Here is a 21,149-nt window from a genome sequence, read left to right as displayed (position 1 = left end):
CGTGCATATCAATCACAAAAATTAAAATGATAAGTCGAATCCAAATTAAAGTTCTCGATTGAACTTTTAAAAAAAACTAGATTTAACTTAAATGTACTAAATTCATGTTATAGTCTAAATACATGAATAATTAAATAAAATATTTATCTTATGTTTTGAAATAAAATTTCAAGTTTAGCTTAAATATTTTTATATAATATTGTGTGATGTTTGTGTGCATCTATTTCCTGAATCAATGATGAGGGGTTCTATTTTTTAAAAAAATTGATAAGTGGTAGTCAAATTTTTATTTATTATTTTTTGGTATTTTATGTTTACAACAGATAGGAACAATACATCATATATGGCTGAAGTCAACTGGATTGCATTTAAATTGAGTACCAGCCAACTACCTTTTGACTAGCATCGCGGAAGCTTAGCAGGCTTCTCTTTTATATAGGATTTTTATATATAATATCAAGACTAACATGAATACTACATCATGGGTATGGAATATTGAATGTCCTCATGCTTCTAAATACAACTGATATTTCTCAAACTGCCAAGATCATTATTAAAGCAGTCAAAGATATAGAGTCGTCTCAACAAGTTTGGAGGTTGTGTCTCAACGAGTTTGGTGGCCTAAATCCAAACCTTATAGAGAGACCTTAATTTACTTTTTTAGTTGTCATTATTTTAAATTTTATTTTTTAAAAATAATTATTTTTAAAAAAAATATTTTTTTTTGGATGATAATACTTTAATCTTTAGCTTTTAACTGGTATTAATAGTTTATTTTATTTTTATCAAGGTGGAATATTTTATCCATGTGGAATGCCATGTGTCAATATTTTTGCAAATAAAAAAGAGAGTGTATTACACACACCACTAAGGTGTGTTTTACTTTAGATATGAAACTGACGCTCTCAATAGTTTATGTATGAAACTAAAGAAAAATAGTTTAGGTATGTTTTGACACTTATCTCTTAGATTTTTAGAAGTAACTAGGTATATGTTCCCCATGATTTCATAACTCAGCAAAAGTATTATATTAGTGATTTATTTTAGTTCTTAGCATGCAAGATCGGTAAGTTATTTATCACATAAGTGGATGGTCACCTAAATAAGTGAATTTCATCATGTAACTTGATTCGTCTATGGGTGTATGTTTTACTAGTTCTTACATTTGATCTCAAATTAGATATCTATGGTCCGTTCAAGATATTAGATGAGGGTTAATAGCCTCAAATCTCATTGTATAATCTATTTTCCTATTTTTACCCCCTTGATCAAGCAAGTAGGAATAAGACGAGTTCTAATGTGGGCCCTCGATAAAAAGCAATCAAAGCGAAGAGAAAAATAATACATACATAAAATCATTCAAGAATCATTTTTTACATTAACTTACTTCAATAATTCATCACGATTCCCACAGCCCTAGTTATGAAATTAGCTACAAATTGTCTCAAAAACACAATCAAATTTTATAAAAATAAACATGATTGTGTTAATTATTAAAATTTAAGAACAATAACTATAATATCTTTCAACAATCACTAATACAAATAAATATTAAAGGATAAGAAAGAATAAATCAAAGTTTTTTGGCCTCCACGGCGGCTCTTCCAAAGTTCCTAAGTTATCAAGCTCTAAGTTCTACGTTATGTGTTCTAAGTTGTGGGTTCTTGGTTTTATGTTTTATACTAGTATACGTACTCGTGTGATGCGCGGATAATATTAATAAAAATAATTACGTTATATTTATACTCGAATATATAGCATACACTTGTATCATTTAAATTAGTGTATCAACTATGACCCAATTTATCATGAAATTTTAAGTTGTAAGGAGCATCAAATCTTACTTGAATTACCTATATAGAATTAAATGGGTAATAGATACGAAATGTTCAATAATAATTAGATCATCATCTAATATTTTATATTTTAATTGTATTATATTTTATGATCGAAGAACTGTATAAGCGCATATAGCTCAAATTCTTGCAAAATTCAAATGTGATCAAATTACTACACGAACATTAGACATAAAATATAAATGCTGCAATTATATAGTCATTCAATATTTTTTTATTTCTTATTTTTTAATTGTATTTATATATATTCAGTATTTCAATAATTACAATTATAACATTTGTAGAAGATTTTTGTATTAGTTTGTCATTTGATTTAGAATTTGTTTGGCCAAGCGGTTAAAAGTTAAAATTACGTCTTTCTTTTTTTTCATAAAAAATAAATTATTTGTACAATCCGTAAAACTACTTTTAAATAGAAGAATTTTTTATTTATTTTTGTGATTGGAAGAACTTCAAAGTTTCTCCTTCTTAAAAAAATTCAGAAGCATAAGTAATAATAAGAAAATAAAAAAACAAAAGATCAAGACAAAAGTAACAAAAGTATTTATACATATTTATCAATATATCCCTTGTTAATTAATTAACATATCTCATAAGTTTAATTTCATTTCATTTTAGAATTGTATCCTTAATTTTACATCTTAAAAAAATCTTTATTATTATTTTATAATTTAATTTGTAGAATGACTATTAAATTTATTTTATTTGATATTTCTTATTACATTAAAAGTATATTAATACATGTTTTTTGTAATTTGTCTTCAAATTCACTGTTTAAAAAAGATTAACCAAACAAACAAAAGTAATTTTCAAATGAATTTAGTCAATTAAAAATGATTATTGTTTCGAAAGCATTTTTCTGAAAAGCTATTTTATTAAAAGTATTCTTAAAAATAAGTACTTTTTGTCTGCTCTGCCAAACAGGTATCATGGTCTGTTACTCTTCTTTTACCATGTTGTAGATACTACCACTGTTTAAAAATATGTGCTTAGTTTATCACAAGCAAACTAAAACATATATGAGTTCGTCGAACTTAATATTTTTATAGCAAATTTTTTGTTTTTCTTAATTAATTTCTTAAATATATACAAACATATAGATTTACAATTAAATACTATCACCTAATGTCGCTATATTAATTTAAAAACAATAAAATTCAAAATAACATTTTATTATTGAGTGACTTTTTATTATTTTGTCACTTGACTCCAGAATGTTATTTATAACCTTCCTTTCGATGTTGATAAGTATATAATTTTCTTTTGATTTAAAATTTTATTTATTTATGCTCTTTCATTCTATTCCTTTGATTTTTTCACTGTTTAAGTTTGTTAATAATAATTTTAAAATTATTTAATACACATAAAACAAAAGTGTATATAATAAATAAAAATATGCATAGAGCTACCTGTATGTAATCTTCAGTTAAAGTCCACTTAAATACATCATAAGTTAACATAATACAAACTAATCCTACTTTACATATTATACAAATAATGTAATAAAATATATAGTTTACAATGTACAGTTAATTCTTAAAATTATTTAATACGCATAAAACAAAAGTGTATATAATAAATAAAAATATGCATAGAACTTCTTATATTTAATCTTCGGTTAAAGTCCACTTAAATACATTATAAGTTAACTTAATACAAAATAATCCCACTTTACATATTATACAAATAATCCAATAAAATATTAGTTTACAATGTACAGTTAATTTTTACAATATTCTGAAATTTATTTTTGTTGTACCTCTCTTTTATAACTAATCAAATTATTATGCATAGAACTTCTTATATGTAATCTTCCGATAAAGTCCACTTAATACATTATAAGTTAACATAATACGAACTAATCCCACTTTACATATTATACAAATAATCTAATAAAATATTAGTTTACAATGTACAGTTAATTTTTACAATATTCTATTATGAAATTTATTTTGTTGTACTTCTTTTTAAAACTAATTAAATTTCATAAGATTTAGAGTTGCATATTTGTAATTTTTGTGCTAAATTCTAAAACATTTTATTTAAATATTTTTTGGTATTATTAATCATCTATTATTTACTCATTAACTCTACTTTATCAAAAGAAGTACTAAGAAACGGTATCTATTTAATATTACAACTACAATTTTATTTAGAAAATATTATGAAAACGTAAAACTTAACTCATACTACATTAGAACTGAAGAAAATAAATTTAAGAAATGACAGTATACACACCACACTATTTTTTAACATGTACAATTTGTAAATTAATCAAATAAATTTGCATGAATTAATTAAGTCATCCCATAATTTATGAATTCAAATGTCTTAAATTGAACTAAACATTAAGTGTAAAAAAGTAGAAGAAAATGAAGTAATTTTTTTTTGAAGTTTTCATGTAGTCCATTTTTTAGTTGTATTAAGAATTCAAAAGTAAGTCTTGTTTTAAGAATTCTTGACTAATTTTTTCATTTACCCTTCATTAATTTCCTCTTGTTTGTGTGTTCTTCCTTTAAAACACAATATTTAATCGTGTATTTGATATCAAATCTACATCTCTTCTATTCAGCTTTATATATATATATATATAATCACCATATAATTAGAAAAAGAAAAAAATTACTTTAACTTAAATAATAGAGTACAATTCATAAGTGATATTATGCTATCAATTTATTAAAATTGAGATCTTTTCTTCCGAAGTTTGATAAGTTAACTTTAAGTGCATTTATAAAATTTGAAATCGAAAAAATTTCGACATAAAATGTAAAATAGAAAAACAAACCTTTTCCATATAGTCTTGTTTCACATTTCTCCTACCTGAACAAATGCGTCCAATACAAATACATTTATTAGTTCATAAAAAATGAAGTAAAACAGACATATACATGGTAATTTGGATAGAACAACTAACTACTTAATAACAATTTAAATACTAAAATATAAATTGAATAATAATTCTAAATTGTGAATAAAGAAGAAGAACTATATGTGCAATTTCTTAAAAAAAGAAAAAGAGAATCAACATCAATCCAAACTCGCTAGGTATGCACCACATTGACTTGGAAAGGATGTTCACATCCTAATTTGGGCTATTCGTATTGTTCCGATATGCAACAAATATTATATGCATATAACTCTTCACTTCAAACCATAAAGACTCATTGGCAGAAACGAAAGAACTATTAGAAAAGAAATTATAAGATCTGAAAGAGCATCTTGAAAAGCAATAAAGTTATTATGTTAAGAGGTTGAATAAATATAAGACAATAAGAAAATTATGGTGTGAATAGGTTTTTAAAAAGATGGAATTAGCTGTTAAGGGTAGTTTTTTCCCTCAAAAAGTGTGGGTTAAGTATCTTTTAGGGATAAGATTAGTTATCCATCTTTTAAAATTTGAAAGTATCTTTTAGNCGAAAAAATTTCGACATAAAATGTAAAATAGAAAAACAAACCTTTTCCATATAGTCTTGTTTCACATTTCTCCTACCTGAACAAATGCGTCCAATACAAATACATTTATTAGTTCATAAAAAATGAAGTAAAACAGACATATACATGCTAATTTGGATAGAACAACTAACTACTTAATAACAATTTAAATACTAAAATATAAATTGAATAATAATTCTAAATTGTGAATAAAGAAGAAGAACTATATGTGCAATTGCTTAAAAAAAGAAAAAGAGAATCAACATCAATCCAAACTCGCTAGGTATGCACCACATTGACTTGGAAAGGATGTTCCCATCCTAATTTGGGCTATTCGTATTGTTCCGATATGCAACATATATTATATGCATATAACTATTAGAAAAGAAATTATAAGATCTAAAAGAGCATCTTGAAAAGTAATAAAGTTATTATGTTAAGAGGTTGAATAAATATAAGACAATAAGAAAATTATGGTGTGAATAGGTTTTTAAAAAGATGGAATTAGCTGTTAAGGGTAGTTTTTTCCCTCAAAAAGTGTGGGTTAAGTATCTTTTAGGGATAAGATTAGTTATCCATCTTTTAAAATTTGAAAGTATCTTTTAGAGATAAGATTAGTTATCCATCTTTTAAAATTTGAATTTTAAATCAATTATATAGGCATTTAAAAAATATATACATTTTCATATTAAAAGGAGAACGAAGAAGGAATTGTGTTTTATGTATATTTGTTAGTTAGTTCTTTAACTAACAAAATCTTATATTTTTGTGTTCTTTTGTTTTTCTTTTTAAAAGATTTAAAAAATACAGAAAAAGAAGTAACTACTGTTCTTAATAATTGTGTATTATTCAAAAATAATTCTAATAATTTAACTTATAATTTAAATATTTTTTTGAAATTGTCTTATTTTTAAAATTATTTTAGAATGTATCAAGAAAATCTTACATTTTTTTTTTGTTTTTATTTTTTTAAAGATTAAAAAAATAATACGAAAAGGTAGTAATCATTGTTTGTAATAACTGTGTATTATTTAATAAATAATTCTAATAATTTATCTTATATTTTTTTTTGAAATCATTTTATTTTTAAAATACAATATAAGTTAACATAATATACATACATATATATATATATATATATATATTAAAAACATCTGGTTTTTTAGTATTATCTTCTTCTTTTTTAAAAGAATAACGCTAAATTTAATTTTAACTCTTTAAAATTTCCAAGTGGTAAAAGTTGGATTTTGTCCATAGTATATATATTTTTTTCTTTTTAAATAACGCAGGAAGTTATACAATTAGTTTGTTAACGTAAATAGATTTAAAAAAATGTTTCAAATTTATGTTTTATTTTGAACTGTTTTTGTTTTTTAAATTGTGTTTTTATTTAATATATCTCTAAATTTTGTGATGCTGGCACATATGTTTTTTTTCTTCTCCTTTTATATATAGATAGATTGTGAAATAATTGTTTTATGGACTATTTATAGATGCAAAATACCCTAAATCAAATAATTGAGTCCAAAAATAATTGAGAAACCTAATACCAAAAGGAATTGTTTTTGTGCGTTTGTTGTTTCTGAAATTTTTTGTCGCCGCCTTCAACAATTGGAAGGATCTCCAGCTTCTGCCACATGTACAACAATAATATAATTTTGAAACTGCAATTCACTGCTAATCACCTATATATTTGAATTTAATCGATTAAGTTGTGTTGGAAAATCATATTCTTCAATTAATTCTAATAGTCATTCTCAGCTTCAACTCAAAGGAAATAAGACATTAGTGATGTCGAAGTCTTTTGCCAAGTCAAAGGAACATGAAGAACATATATCTATCTCTATATCATTACAGTTGAATTTTTTATTATCTTGATCGAATCTCAGCTCTTTGATCTGAGATAATACTGATTGCTCAAATTCAACAGATGTCAAGAGTCCTACTTGGAAGTCTCCTAGAAGAATGATAATGTCAATAGTTTCAGTAGATTTTGGATTCTTTTTATTCCTTTTCCTTATTAAATGCAGTGTTTGTTAGGATTATTATTTTATATCTTCTAGGATACATACAAGTGTACATATATGATCTACTTTTTTGTATTCATGGTATGTGTATAAATAATCTTGTACACATACGAAGAAATACACATAAACTTCAATCATCTCAATTTGTTCATTCTTTCTTTTAATATGGTATCAAAGCAATAGGAATATGATCATAGTCTTCCTTTTTTTTCTCTTCTGTTATTTCATCTCAATCCCTGGTTCTTTACTATGGTTGATACTAGTACTAAAAACCCTCAATGATTGGATGGTGTTGTCTTAGTCATAAAGATTCATCTAAAAAATAATGATCGACTCTAGTCATCCTTTTTACATTCACACATCTGATTATCCTGATGTAACGACTCTCTTAGTCATTTTATGAATTTTACCCTTATTTTTAGTTCAACCGTTTTAGTAGCTTTTATAAATAATTTATGACTTGTAAGAATGAGTGACATGATTTTCAGATTGAATAAAGGATTATTTTATTGTTAATAATTATAGAAAAGGATAATTAAAAAAGGGGTCAAGCCCAAAAAGGTATAATAATAATAATAATAATAATAATAATAATAATAATAATAGCAATAATAATAATAATGATAATAAATAAAAATAATAATAATAACAATAATAAGGGAAAAAGTGCAGCCCAAAAGAGGTCTGCACGCATAAGCAGAAGTTGCGAAAGAAAGAAATACGCAGTGAAGAAAGAAGAAAAGAAAGGGAGAAAAGAAAAGGAAAAAGAGAAGAGGAAATTATGAATTTCATCCCAAAATGTTAAGGTAATAATTTTCGTACTTTCTATTAAATTTTTATGTCATTATGAACAAATTTTAGGGTAAAACGTGTAAGATTTGTACTGAATTAAGAAAATATAGCCACGGGATTCTTATAACAAAATATAGATTTGGGGGTCGAATAATGATCCGTTTTACCTGATATTTTGCGTGCATGTTTATTTTATCATGAGTGAATATAATCTGAAAAAGAATTCAGATTCAAATTTGGTGGCTCGGAATGACTTTTTGACCCGACTTTTATAGCCGAAACAAAATATAATAATATGGGTGTCATTAGATTCGTATTTTTATGAGGATTATATATTTGATAGATTGAAAGCGCGTTGAAGCTTTATGAAAGGGAAATGCAAGATTTTGAGGATTCGTGACATATGTTAAGCATTCGAGGTATGTTAAGACTTTCACACTTCGTTGAAGGGCGTTTTTCTAATTAAAGATTAAAAATGGAATAGACAATGGGTAAGGGTGAAAGATGGGGATCTCATACTAATGGTGTGACGGGCATTGGTACGAGTACATGTGTTATAAAGGGAAATTTTATTACTATAGAATGACAGATTGTAATCTGAAAATGCCAAAGCATACGGACATTAATAGATGTATTAATGACTTGATTTTTTTTGTGTGATTTTATTTCTTTATTGAACCCGTATATTTGTGATTGTTGAGGTGATTATCTATCATACTGGATATTTGATTGATTGAAATGCATCATCACCTCCTTTCATTGAAATCATATTGTGCACATGCATTGACATGAGATTAAGTATAAGTTGGGCATGTGGAGATCGTGCGTGTTGGGGATTGTGAGATTTTATTATAATAAGTTTGGCACGTGGAGATCGTCCGTGCTGGAAATTATTTTATTTTATGATAATGCATTGAGATTGTCCACACATACACGTGGAGATCATCCGTGTCGGTATATAATTAAACCTCGTGAGTCCGCCATGGGTCATGAACTATTGATGTAATTCCGAGGAGTATCATGTATATACGGTTGAAAGAGTACTTGTCATTTGAGACATATCATTTCATAGTGTCGTATTGCATTGCATCTCATTACATCATTTATTCTTGTTTGAGTATGTGCTTTATTGATGTTGGACATTACATGACATTTGATTATCCCTATTGATGAAAACATGGTTGATAAGTATAATGTGGACTTGTAAAATTAAAGGATTATTTTCATATATACTCATGTCAATACGTCTTCGCTGTCGATCTATGAGATATACTGGGTACACATGATTTCGTACTCATACTACACTTATTGCACTCTTTTGTGGTGCAGATTAGGTTGCTAGTACAAGCGCATCTCATGGAGCTTTGATTTTGAGTTTGGATCATCTTGAAGTTGTGGTGAATTGCTTGGCTATTCTGCAACCCACCCCTTCATTTATCTCTTAATCTATTTTGTTGTCTTAGTATTCAAACAGAGTATTTTTTTTACGTTTAGACTTGTCCTTTTATTTTGGACTTGTATCATATTGTAGAAGTTTTTGTACTTATGACACTGAATCTTGGGGTGATATTTCAATTTTTCCGCATTTAAAAAACATAGTATGTAATATATTTGCTTGCTATTTACTTTTCCATATTTTAAGTTGAATTGATTAACTTATTGGGTTGGCTTACCTATCAGTTGGGAACATAGGTCCCATCACGACTTATGATTTTGGGTCGTGACACCTAATATGGCTTTAGTCAATACCATATTTGATGGAAAGGGATATGGTGGTTGGCGCAGGGGAATCCTCATTGCCTTGTCAGCCAAGAACAAAATAGGCTTCATTGATAGATCTATCATCAGATCTATAACCTCGCCAGAATCCTTGAATTCTTGGTCTCGGTGTAATGATGTGGTAATTTCATGGCTCTTAAACTCTCCTTGAGATACAAAGAGCGTTCTATACTCTAGGAATGCTAAGGAGATCTGGGAGGAGTTTGAGGAGAGGTTTGGACAAAGCATGGACTTCAACTCTATCCATCTACAAAAACAAATCAGTGAGTTAGTTTAAGGAAACTTGGACGTTGTTGCTTACTACACCAAGCTGAAGAGGCTCTGGGATGAGCTCGATAGTCTTGACATTTTTGCACTAGTAACTACACTTGTTAAGGAAAGGTAAGCACTTGTATCTTGCTGTTTTGATTCATCTTCACGATTGCGTATGGATGATGGTGATCTTCTCCCAAATCCAACTCTTTCTAGAATGTTATTGGGAAAACTTAATTTCCTTACCCACACCCGACCATATCTCTCATTTGAAGTCCAACATTTAAGTCAGGTCACGCAAACACCTCGACAACCTCATCTTGATGTTGTTTTGCGTTGTCTTCAATATCTCTTACTCGATCCTGAAATGGGGATTTTTCTCTCTTTATCTTCATCTTTCGACTTGGTTGCTTTTTGTGACTCGAATTGAGGACGTTGTCCTGATTCTCGTCGCTTAATAAGTGGATATTTCATACACTACGACTTGTATTAACTGTCTTTGGGAATCTTCATGAGGAGGTAGATGATGTTGCAATTGTTCAAATAAAATTAATAATAAAAATTTAAAATGAAGCAGTGTCTTTTAAATAAAAGGGTTGTGTCCTTTCATTGTTCGGTTATTACCAATTCTAATTAAAGTCAACTTCATCAAACTCCAACTCAACCTTTGCAGAGTATCTTTCTTTGCAACATTCTCCAAAGAATTATTTTCTTCTACAAAAAGATCAATTTCAAGCTCTTGCTTTCTAATAAAATTTATTCATTATTTGCTTAGTGCATAAATGCATAGGCCTATTATATCTCCTAACACTATTGAAAAGGCAATTCCATAGTGATCTCACAAAGGAGAGGGAACACATATCTAGCATTCACACATGTTTCAAACCTTCGATTATGTGTTCGTTGTTCATATTGTAAAACATTCATCATTGTGTTCTTCTTCATATATTTTTGTGTTCTTGGTATATATATATTTTCCAACAATAAAAACTTGATACTTTATTATGAAAAATATATTAATTATTGTAGAGAATTCAAAGCACATATGCAAAACAAAAAAAATTCTATGTCCTAACAAAGCCAATTAAGTAAATGAAGTTTGGTGTTTTCATTAATTGAAAGTGTAAGATTACATAAAATGTTAATCTAAATCTAATCAAATAACATACGTAACCCATAAAGAAAATTTACTTTTTCTTCACATAGTAGAAGCAAAAGCGGAAGAGTAGGATGAACCACGACTGAAATTTACTTACTACAAATAAGAGTCAATTTGTGGGGGTCAAAGTTACAAATTGCAGGGTTTAAAGCCCCCACTAGTTGATGTACACAACGGTTTTCTTGGCACTTATTGTTATAAGTGCCGCAATTAATTTGCAGCAATTTTAAGCGACCACAGTAATAATTGCAGCAGTTTCAACCCCCATTATCTTTTTAGCAAATAATTCTACTTCATTCTATGGGATGGGGGGGGGGGGGNGGGGGGGGGGTTTATAATGTATGAAAACTATTTTTAAAGTGCTTCTTTTGTGAGGATATAACCTCCACAATATTTTTGTTCAATTTATTATTAAATTTTGAATAGATTGTAGTTTATATAGGATGAACCCATCGGTGCCCCCCCTTAAAGTTTTAAGCGATCCCCATAACAATTTGCGGCAGTTTCAATCCCCGTTATCTTTTTTAGCAAATAATTCTACTTCATTCTGTTGGGGGTTTATAACCTATGGTAATTATTTTTAAAATGCTTCTTTTGTGGGGTATATAACCTCCACAATATATTTGTTCAATTTAATATTAATTTTTTGCATATATTGTAGTTTATATTGTCACGACCCAGGGGTACACCCTAGATGTAACATGGCACATAGAACCCCGAAGGATTTCATGTAAGCCACTTAGCATATCATAACATAAGATAATAGAAAAGTGTGGAAATTTTAAAACATTTTTCATACAATTGAAGTCTTTTATAAAAGCAAAGTGGAAGTCTATTACATTTGTCTCAAACCATCTAGAACATGAATATCTTTGGACACAGTCCATACAATAGTTCGCAACATAAAAGAAAGACATCAAAAGGAAAGGTAATCAAATCCTCGATGCTATGAGGACTCACCAAGTCCTCAATCCTTGCTATACTATGAACCTAGCCACGGGGATAGAACTCAATATCGTCAGACCCTAGATTTGATAAGAATGTAGGCAAGAGTATGCATTAGTACAAAATGTACTAAATATGATAGCTAGCACAATAGAGCAAATGACATAAATGGTCCCTAAACTATCCTAGTAGGTCTAAAATAGTCCCTTAACTATACAGTTGACGGATATGGTCCTTTAACTATCCACCCTTTTGTCAAGTTTGGTTTCCATCCACATTTTAAAAAAACTGTTAGTTAAAATCTGTTAAGTCAATCTGTCTTCTTTCTTTTTTCCACCTCTTTTTCTTCATTATCTCATTGTTCCCTCACTTTCTTTTTTCCAATCCTTCTCCATTGACTTTCTTTTTTGTCATTTCTTTTGTCCATTTTATCACTTTTTTTTCAATTCTTTTATGTATTGTCTTATTGCAATTAAGTCGTTGGTCGTTATTTCATGCGAGTTAAAGCAAAATGCAAAGTAGCGAACACAATTGAGAAACTATTGTGAGCAAAAATACGATTCTATTTTCATGTTAATAGTCGATCATTACATCAATGAAACTGCATAAAATTGCAGAAAAATTCAAAAATCAGCAACTAAATTGAACTATAGTGCTCTGTTTTCAACAATTGTTGTGCAGAAAATAACTTAAACTACAATAAAAAATAGCAGCTATCAAACTTTGATCGATTTGCAGCACCAGAACACCCAAAAAAACCAGCAGAAAACTGCTTAATCAGCACCAAACTATACATAACACATCACTAGACAGCAGCATCAAACCACCAAAAAATCAGTACCAAACTGCTGCATCAGACTACCAAAATTCAGTACCAAATTGCACAAAAACAGCTCCCAAACGTCACCAAACTGCTGCACATACAGCTCCAAAAAGTCACCAAACTGCTGCACAAACAGCAGCATCAACCACCAAAAACCAGCACCAAACTGCACAAAACACAGCTCCAAAAACGTCACCAAACTACTGCACAGACAGCAACACCCAACCACCAAAAATCAGCACCAAGCTGCACAAAAACTAGCATAGAAACTGCGACAAACTGCACCAAAAAACATCACCAAGCTACCCTAAACTGCACAAAAACAACATCAAAAAACACTACAATGATCAGGTAAAGAAAATAACATAAAACAACAAAAAAACAACTAATCACATAAAATTATCACTCAAATGTAAATTTGCACCATAAGTCAAATGTCGCCAAACTACATCAATCACGAGAGCACGTCACTTTGTTGAGTTGAAATTAGCTTGACTCTCTGCAGCTCTTCTAACCTGTGAAGTATAATGAATTAGTGGAAGCGTTTACACAAATTTAATATAATAAAGTAAGTGACATACGCTATAGATAAAAGAAAAAGTACTGGTAGTTTTGTAGGAGCACATGATGAAGATGATTCATGATATAGTGGAGACACATTTTGAGACTCTGTCTGCAACAAATTATACTTGCAAGTTCTTGTGTTATGTCCAAGCTTGTGGCATCTACTACATCCTAAATATTTTTGCTTCCTCTTCTCTTTTGTCCTACTCGCGCCCACTTCATCTGATTCTTTTCTTCTCTTCTTTTGTTTTCTCCCTTTAGTACTTTGTCTTACTACTCTGGGAGGCAAAGGAGGAATATTCTCATGTTACGGCCACATACTTTGACCATTCATAGGAAGAATAGCAAATTCATAGATCCTTCTATAAGTTTCCACCTTATAACAATCATTAATATACGAACTGATTTCATCATTTTTAGCCCAAATTGCTGATATAGCATATTTACAAGGTAGCCTTGTCAAATTCCATTTTCTACAACTACATTTTCGGTTTAACAAATCTACGGCCCAAATGTCAGTTATGCTAGCTCCTATAAGCTCATAGTTCCACTCATTTGATTTTCTAGGAATATATTCAGCAGCAGCAACTTGACTTTTGCATAATACATTTTTAATTCTGGGGCAAATATCATCAGAACTCCACTTGACAGATTTATCCCTATTTTCTTGCATTCTTGTCATGAGCATATACCGAATTTTCTCCAGAAGAGTAATAATAGGCTTATCTCTTGCATCCAATATCATGTTATTAAAACATTCACATATGTTATTTACTAAGGTATCACATTTTGCATCTTCGGAGAAGTGAGATTTAGACCATTCACTAGGTGACTTATCTCTCAACCAAATAGCAGCTTCGGGATCCAAATAAAATATTTCAACCATGCGTTCACCAAACCACCTTACTGTTGTCGCACTAGCAGCTTTCCAAAGTGCATTTCTTAGTGTGTCACCACAAAATCCGGCCCTTTTGAAATTACTATGCAAGTGTCTAACACAAAATCTATGAGCGACCAAAGGTAATATATCATTAAATGCTTCTATCAGACCTTTTTGCTTGTCTGACATGAAGGTCCAATGAGCTCCATCATCGATCTCCAAGTCAAGCTTTAGATGATCCAAAAACCATGCCCATGACTCACGATTTTCTTTCTCCACAACTGCATATGCTATCGGATAGATATTGTTATTAGGATCAAGCCCAACAGCAGTTAACAATTGAGTCCCATACATCGGACCCTTGAGCCAACAACCATCCACTCCTACTATCTTTCTACAACCACTCTTGAATCCTTCCTTGCAAGCACTAAAACAAATGTAGAATCTCTGAAATCTTTCAGGCTTGCAGGATTCTTCATTTTAAACCAACTTCATATAAACAGAAGTATTTGGATTTGTCCTCATTATTTCATTGCAATAGTTCCACAATAGCTTGAATTGATCAGAGATATCTCCATCGATCATTGCAATTGCCTTCTTTTTTGCCCTTCTACATTTAGATAATGTCACATGTGCTGTTAACTGAATACTAACATGATCTCTAAATTCAGAGATCTTCCAATTCCTGTTTGTTTTTATGGCATCAAGATATTTTCTAACAATGAACAAAGATGTGATGGTTTTGTTAACATGGTTCCAATTTTTGCACTTGTGGATCGGATTGTATGTCTTTACTTGAAAAGCACAATCTCTATACATTTTAGAAGCCATAATCTCCCAATCACAATCTGGATGCTTTGCACAAACTGCTCGTATCCTTTCCTTATCATTCTTGCGCCATTTTATATACTTTCCTTGACTGACTTCATGAGTTATCACAGCATTCTTGAACTCTTTTTTACTTTTAAATATCAATTCAAGTGCCAGGATAGGATACAACCCATCTGTATTTGGGTTGAACACAGTTAAGTTCATACCATCTGAATTAGAATCACTTTCTAGGCTCTTGAACCCTTCAGAGTTAACACAATCAGAATCTCCATCTTCATGAGCCATCTTTTTTCTCGCAGTTTCGCTAACTTCATATTCACGTGTCCCATTTTCACTCCTTTCTAAAATATCATGTTCATCTGACAAATCATTATCCGAGTCTTCAAAATCATCATCACTTGAAGAATATTCAGCCCTTCCCTCTTTTTTATTTTGTTCAACATTGTTGCTGATATCCATTCCAATATAGGAATCTAAATGTTCAAAGTAAACCTCAATTACTCTATCTCGAGGGATGTTTCTGAATACTAAATTAGCTTCAAAATCAGTTGAAACAAGCCTCATTTTTTCACCGAGTCTACCATATTTGTGCCAAAATGCGACTGACTCATTATCATATCCACATATCTCAGCCATATTCTTGAATTGAGATAACTTTATTTCTGAAACATCAACATGGTCAATGAACTGGACACGACCCCCAAAATAATGTTTTTTAGGTTGGTGCTTCATAAAACCACCATGGGTTACTTTCATGCTGATTTTCAAGGCATCGTGTATAGAATCTATAAACGAAAATAATTTTTTTTAAAAATTGATATTTTCTTTTCTACAACAAAATCTCTCACAAATAAAAACTTGAACTCTAGAAAACTTACCATACGGAGGAGCTGTACCACCTTCTGATCGTAGAATCATTGTCTTGAGCTTTCACTAATGGCCAAATCTGAAATGAATCTAGGGTTTTCTTGACTTAGCAATGAAGAAAAGAGGAGGGAAAAAGAAAATTGAGAGAGAGTGTATTGACGACGTTTGTTGACGATTTTTATAAAAAGTGGATGGAAACCAAACTTGACAAAAAAGTGAATAGTTAAAGGACCATATCCGTCAACTATATAGTTAAAGGACTATTTTAAACCTACTAGGATAGTTTAGGGACCATTTCTGTCATTTGCTCTAGCATAACACCATAAAAACATGACAACCTATTAGAAAGCATAATCTCCAACATAGACATAATATAAGCATTAGTCAACATAAGGCATAATCCATAACCATAAGAAATACATCATGTTCATAAGCATAGTAAATCCTTAGATCCTCATAAAATAAGAGAACTACTTCTTAAGTAACCTCAAAGCATACTTGTGCAATGCATGAATAAGACCCCATAATTTCACACACAATAAGTACCACTTTTAGGCCATCATAAACATACTTACCATCTTTGGATCTCATCCTTAGCTTAATTCTTATAGATAAGGGAATCTTCACCTTTAGTCAAACATATCAAGGAAGGCAACTATAGCAACAATCCAAGCTAAGCAACAACATATAAGAGAGATACTTCATAAGTAACTTCAAGTCATACTTGTGCAATGCATGGATAAGACCCCATAATCCCACCCATACTAAGTACCACTTTAGGTCATCATACATAAATGATTACTATTTATCATTTCTAGATTACCAAGGAATAGCACCCTATTAGGCTAGACCAAGCTACCATGGAAAGCATACTATCATGAAAGTCAGGCTATTCAAGAAAGGGTACTATTGATAAAACCAAGCTAATCATCTTGCTAACATAACTACATTATGCTAAACCAAGCTACCATTGAAAGCATACTATCATGCAAGTCCAAGCTATTCAAGGAAGGGTATCATTGCTCCATCCTAGCTACCAATGAAATGGTTTGGCCTAACCAAGTCATGCTACCATGCAAGCATTCTATGATGCTAGTGTAAGCTACCCTTAGGAAGAGTGTGATTTCTCAATCCAAGGCTACCATGAGGTCTTATACTCAAGCTACCATGAGATGGTCTTGTCTTACCAAGTCAAGCTATTCATGAAGGGATTTCATAACAAAACTTCAAGAAAACATAACTAAACATGCTTTGATTTATTTTAGGTGAGCAAGACTTTCAACCTAGAATCATTCTATGTGAGAGAACCTTTAATATCCTATCATATTCATGCCTAAGTGTGTATATGAGAATATCCTTTTAACAACACAACAACATATCATAATCATAGACACTTTACTCTCAAAGTGTTCATAAAGCATATACAGAGGTTCTATAAGAACATGCATAATCTCATACTTTACCTCTTTAAGGTTTCTAAACTTTCCTTTAATCATCATATCTATAATTCTAACATTAGACATGGATATCATCATAACTCAAGTGATTCTATCACTTCATATATTCAATCATTCATGAGGTAGATTAGGTGGGTAAAGTCCTTCCACAACAATTCTATCTAATAGTCTACCATTATCATGTAAGCTTCACTCTAAAAGCCTTAACATACATAATTCATCCTATTGACTTTACTTTCAAAACCCTAGTAATCAACATTCATGACTACATGCCTTACTCTCAAAGCATCATAAAGGCTAAATCTCAAGCATTACTAATCATGATCCATCATATATACTTTAATCTAATTCAATTCATGTCTACATGCTTTTACTCTCAAGCAATTACTACACATATTATCAACCCTAGAAGATTATCTCTAAATCCTCAATTTCCCTTCTTAAGGCATAAACCCACATTACTTCAATTTCATCAATTAGACTAGGGTTAGGCATAGAAAACATGTAATCCTCAATTTCACTTCTTAAGGCATAAACCCACATTACTTCAATTTCATCAATTAGACTAGGGTTAGGCATAGAAACATGTAAATTCATCATAATAACATGGTTCACTACTAATTCTATCATAAACAATCAATATCCACTCAATTGGATCAACATACATCATAACCCACAACATTGAAGAAACCCTAACTTGAATTGGGGAATTCTAGGGGGTTCCATGGATGAAATAATCCATGGGTGAATAAGCTATCATACCTTGGATACAAATCCCCCAAAAAGCTTGGAAGATTGGAGGAATTTGACCTAGCTTGACCATTCTTCTTCCTCTTCCTCTTCCCCTTCTCCTTCCCCTTCCCCTTCCCCTTCCCCATCCCCTTCCCCCCTCCCCCTCCTCCCCCTCCTCATCCTCCTCCTCCTCCCTCCTTCTCCTTCTCCTTCTTCTTCTTCTTTCTAGAGAGAGGATTTCTAGGAGAGAATTGGGTTCTTTTTAGTGAGTTGAAATAATAACTACCATCAATGAATTTAGGGGTATAAAGTCTTTATATAGTTAGTATAAACTAGGGTAAAATGATGTCACTTAATAACTAATTAATTCTGGAAAACCCTAAAGTGCCCCTAACTAATTCTTTGAAACAGATTACAGGTGATGACCACCCATGACCCCACGACCACGGTTTGTGGATGGACCCACGTGGGGTGCTAGTGAACTGTGGGTGGGTTTACTGGAGCCTGGTTTTTGGAGACCTTGACCCACGACCCCTCACCCACGGGGAGTGGGTGGACCAACGGGGCGTAGGTCCCCACGTAGGTCACTATTTTGGGCAGTTTTACTAAGGTCCTCCTCAAAGGCCCTTGGTTGGTCCTTGAGGAGTTGTACCTTGATGTTCTAACCCTAAACCCCTCATTTTAAGTACGAGGAGTTATTCAAGACTCTAACCCTCACATCAAACTCTACTTTAGCCTACTAGCTTCTGGGGTGTTATATATATAATTAGGCTGAATCCATCGGTAGTCCCTTAAAGTTGGCACTAACTTTTACTTAGAAATCTCAAATAAAGTTTGTTCATTTTAAACACCTCAAGTAGGGTTCTACCATGTTATTTTGACAATCACTCAAATATACAAAGTGTGTGTAATACACTCACCGATGATGTGTCAAAGTGTTGAATTAAACAAAGACACATGGTATATATCAAAAATAATTTTCAAATAATGACTTTTGAGTAGAAAAAAGGTGGTCACTGACTTAATGGCATGTGGCATTTTAAACTCAAATAATAATTAAAAAAGAAATGCATGACTTCTAAAAAAGTGGTTTTAGAGAAACCTCACCCCCCACCAAGTCATCTTCTTCACCCATCCCACCCACTCATCTTCTCTACCCCCACCCACCCCAATCCAACCCAACCCCTCCTTGTTACGATCCAGACAATCTTGAGTGACACCCGCAATAAATAGTCTTGTAGGAGAATAAACTACTAATTCGAAATTATCCCAACACACCATAATTTGAACCAAGTCATGATATAAACTAGAAGGACAACAATTTTTAGAACAACTAACGGATTGAATCTCCATAAAATCAATCAATAGTCAAACATTATAGAAATAAACCCCTAGAGACGGAAAGTTATCATACAAAAACTATAGATAGTCAAGACTGGGATGCAACCCCAAAAACTTAATAAAAAAACATAACCTAATAGTCTAATGTCTTTGCCCAAAAATATGGATAAGAAGAAGTAGATGAACCCATGGAAGCCTGGAAGAGTAGATCACCCTTAGATTCGATATAAAGTGTCCCTTAACTGAAGTCTCGTATCAGCCGCTGAAAGATATCTTATACTTAATAAGAAAAGAACATGTGCAATATTAGTACACAACCACAATGTAGTGGTAGGATCACACGACCTGTCCAAATCATTAATATAAACAGACAATCACAATTTACACTACAAAAAAACCCCAAATTGCCAACAGATTTTACTAATAACTTAAGTTGGCTAGTATTCTACTAACAAATTACCAACATATTTCTAACTGAATTATATTTTAAAACTCAACAACGAAATTCTAACAGATTACCAACCAAAATATTTCTAACTAAGTATTTTAGTTGGTAAATAAGGTGGGAAAAAGTGACGCCAAATTTAGCAACTTTATATCAATGGATTACCAACTGAAATATTGCTAACACACACCTTTTGTTGGTAATATTACCAACGAAGTATATATCGGTTGGTAAATATGACAAAAAAATTATTTAAATAATTTATTAACATATTACCAACGAATTACTAACCAAACATTTACCGATGACAAGATTGTGTTGCTAAATTTACCAACCAAATACAAATGTGTTGGTAAATTAGTAATGAAATGGAATTTGTTGGTAAACTTTCCAACCAATATCCAATCAGTTGGAAATTTTGCCAACGAATAAAGATTGTAGTTAGTAAATTACTAACATCATTAAAATAGTTGGTAATATACCAACTGATCATTAATCCATTGGTAAAATATACCAACATATTAATTATTAGTTGGTAATATTACATATGAATGTTGAGTTGGATAGTAACTATTACCAACTGTGATAAAATTTATTGGTAAATTATTAAATATTAACTTATATTTGAATAGTTGGTAAATTTATCAATTGAAGTTATATTTTTCGATGCGTATAGTGTTGAAATAATAAGTAAATTTAACGATGTAACACTAAATCAATATATTTCCCCGAATTTAAGCTTTAGTGATATATTTAATGATAGATATCAATTGTTATTTTTATAAAGAATCCAACATTTAATAATAAATTTATCTTTACTTACATATATTGTTACATTCACTATTACCTATTTTATCGATCCAAATTTTATCATGACTTTCTCTTAATTTTTTTTGGAAGAAAAAGGGGGTGAAAATCATTTTCCCTTCTGAAGTTTGCTATAAAAATCAAATCCCCATCCCCC

General features: G+C 30.7%; 2 protein-coding genes across 2 annotated transcripts in view; one reads left to right on the top strand and one right to left on the bottom strand.

Annotated features, from left to right (window-relative positions):
* Positions 1-21,149, top strand: part of LOC125865077 (ferredoxin-1, chloroplastic) — a 791,835-nt gene that overhangs the window by 316,399 nt on the left and 454,287 nt on the right. The window lies entirely within an intron of this gene.
* Positions 13,940-15,979, bottom strand: LOC125863780 (uncharacterized). The gene is made up of 2 exons (XM_049543785.1): positions 15,003-15,979; positions 13,940-14,939 (listed from the first exon to the last, which is right to left on the bottom strand). The coding sequence occupies exons 1-2, from the start codon at positions 15,977-15,979 to the stop codon at positions 13,940-13,942; spliced, it is 1,977 nt and encodes a 658-aa protein (XP_049399742.1).

The sequence above is a fragment of the Solanum stenotomum genome, chromosome 5, assembly GCF_019186545.1.
Source record: "Solanum stenotomum isolate F172 chromosome 5, ASM1918654v1, whole genome shotgun sequence".
In the NCBI taxonomy this organism is placed as follows: Eukaryota; Viridiplantae; Streptophyta; class Magnoliopsida; order Solanales; family Solanaceae; genus Solanum; species Solanum stenotomum.
This window is presented reverse-complemented; position numbering and strand designations above follow the sequence as displayed.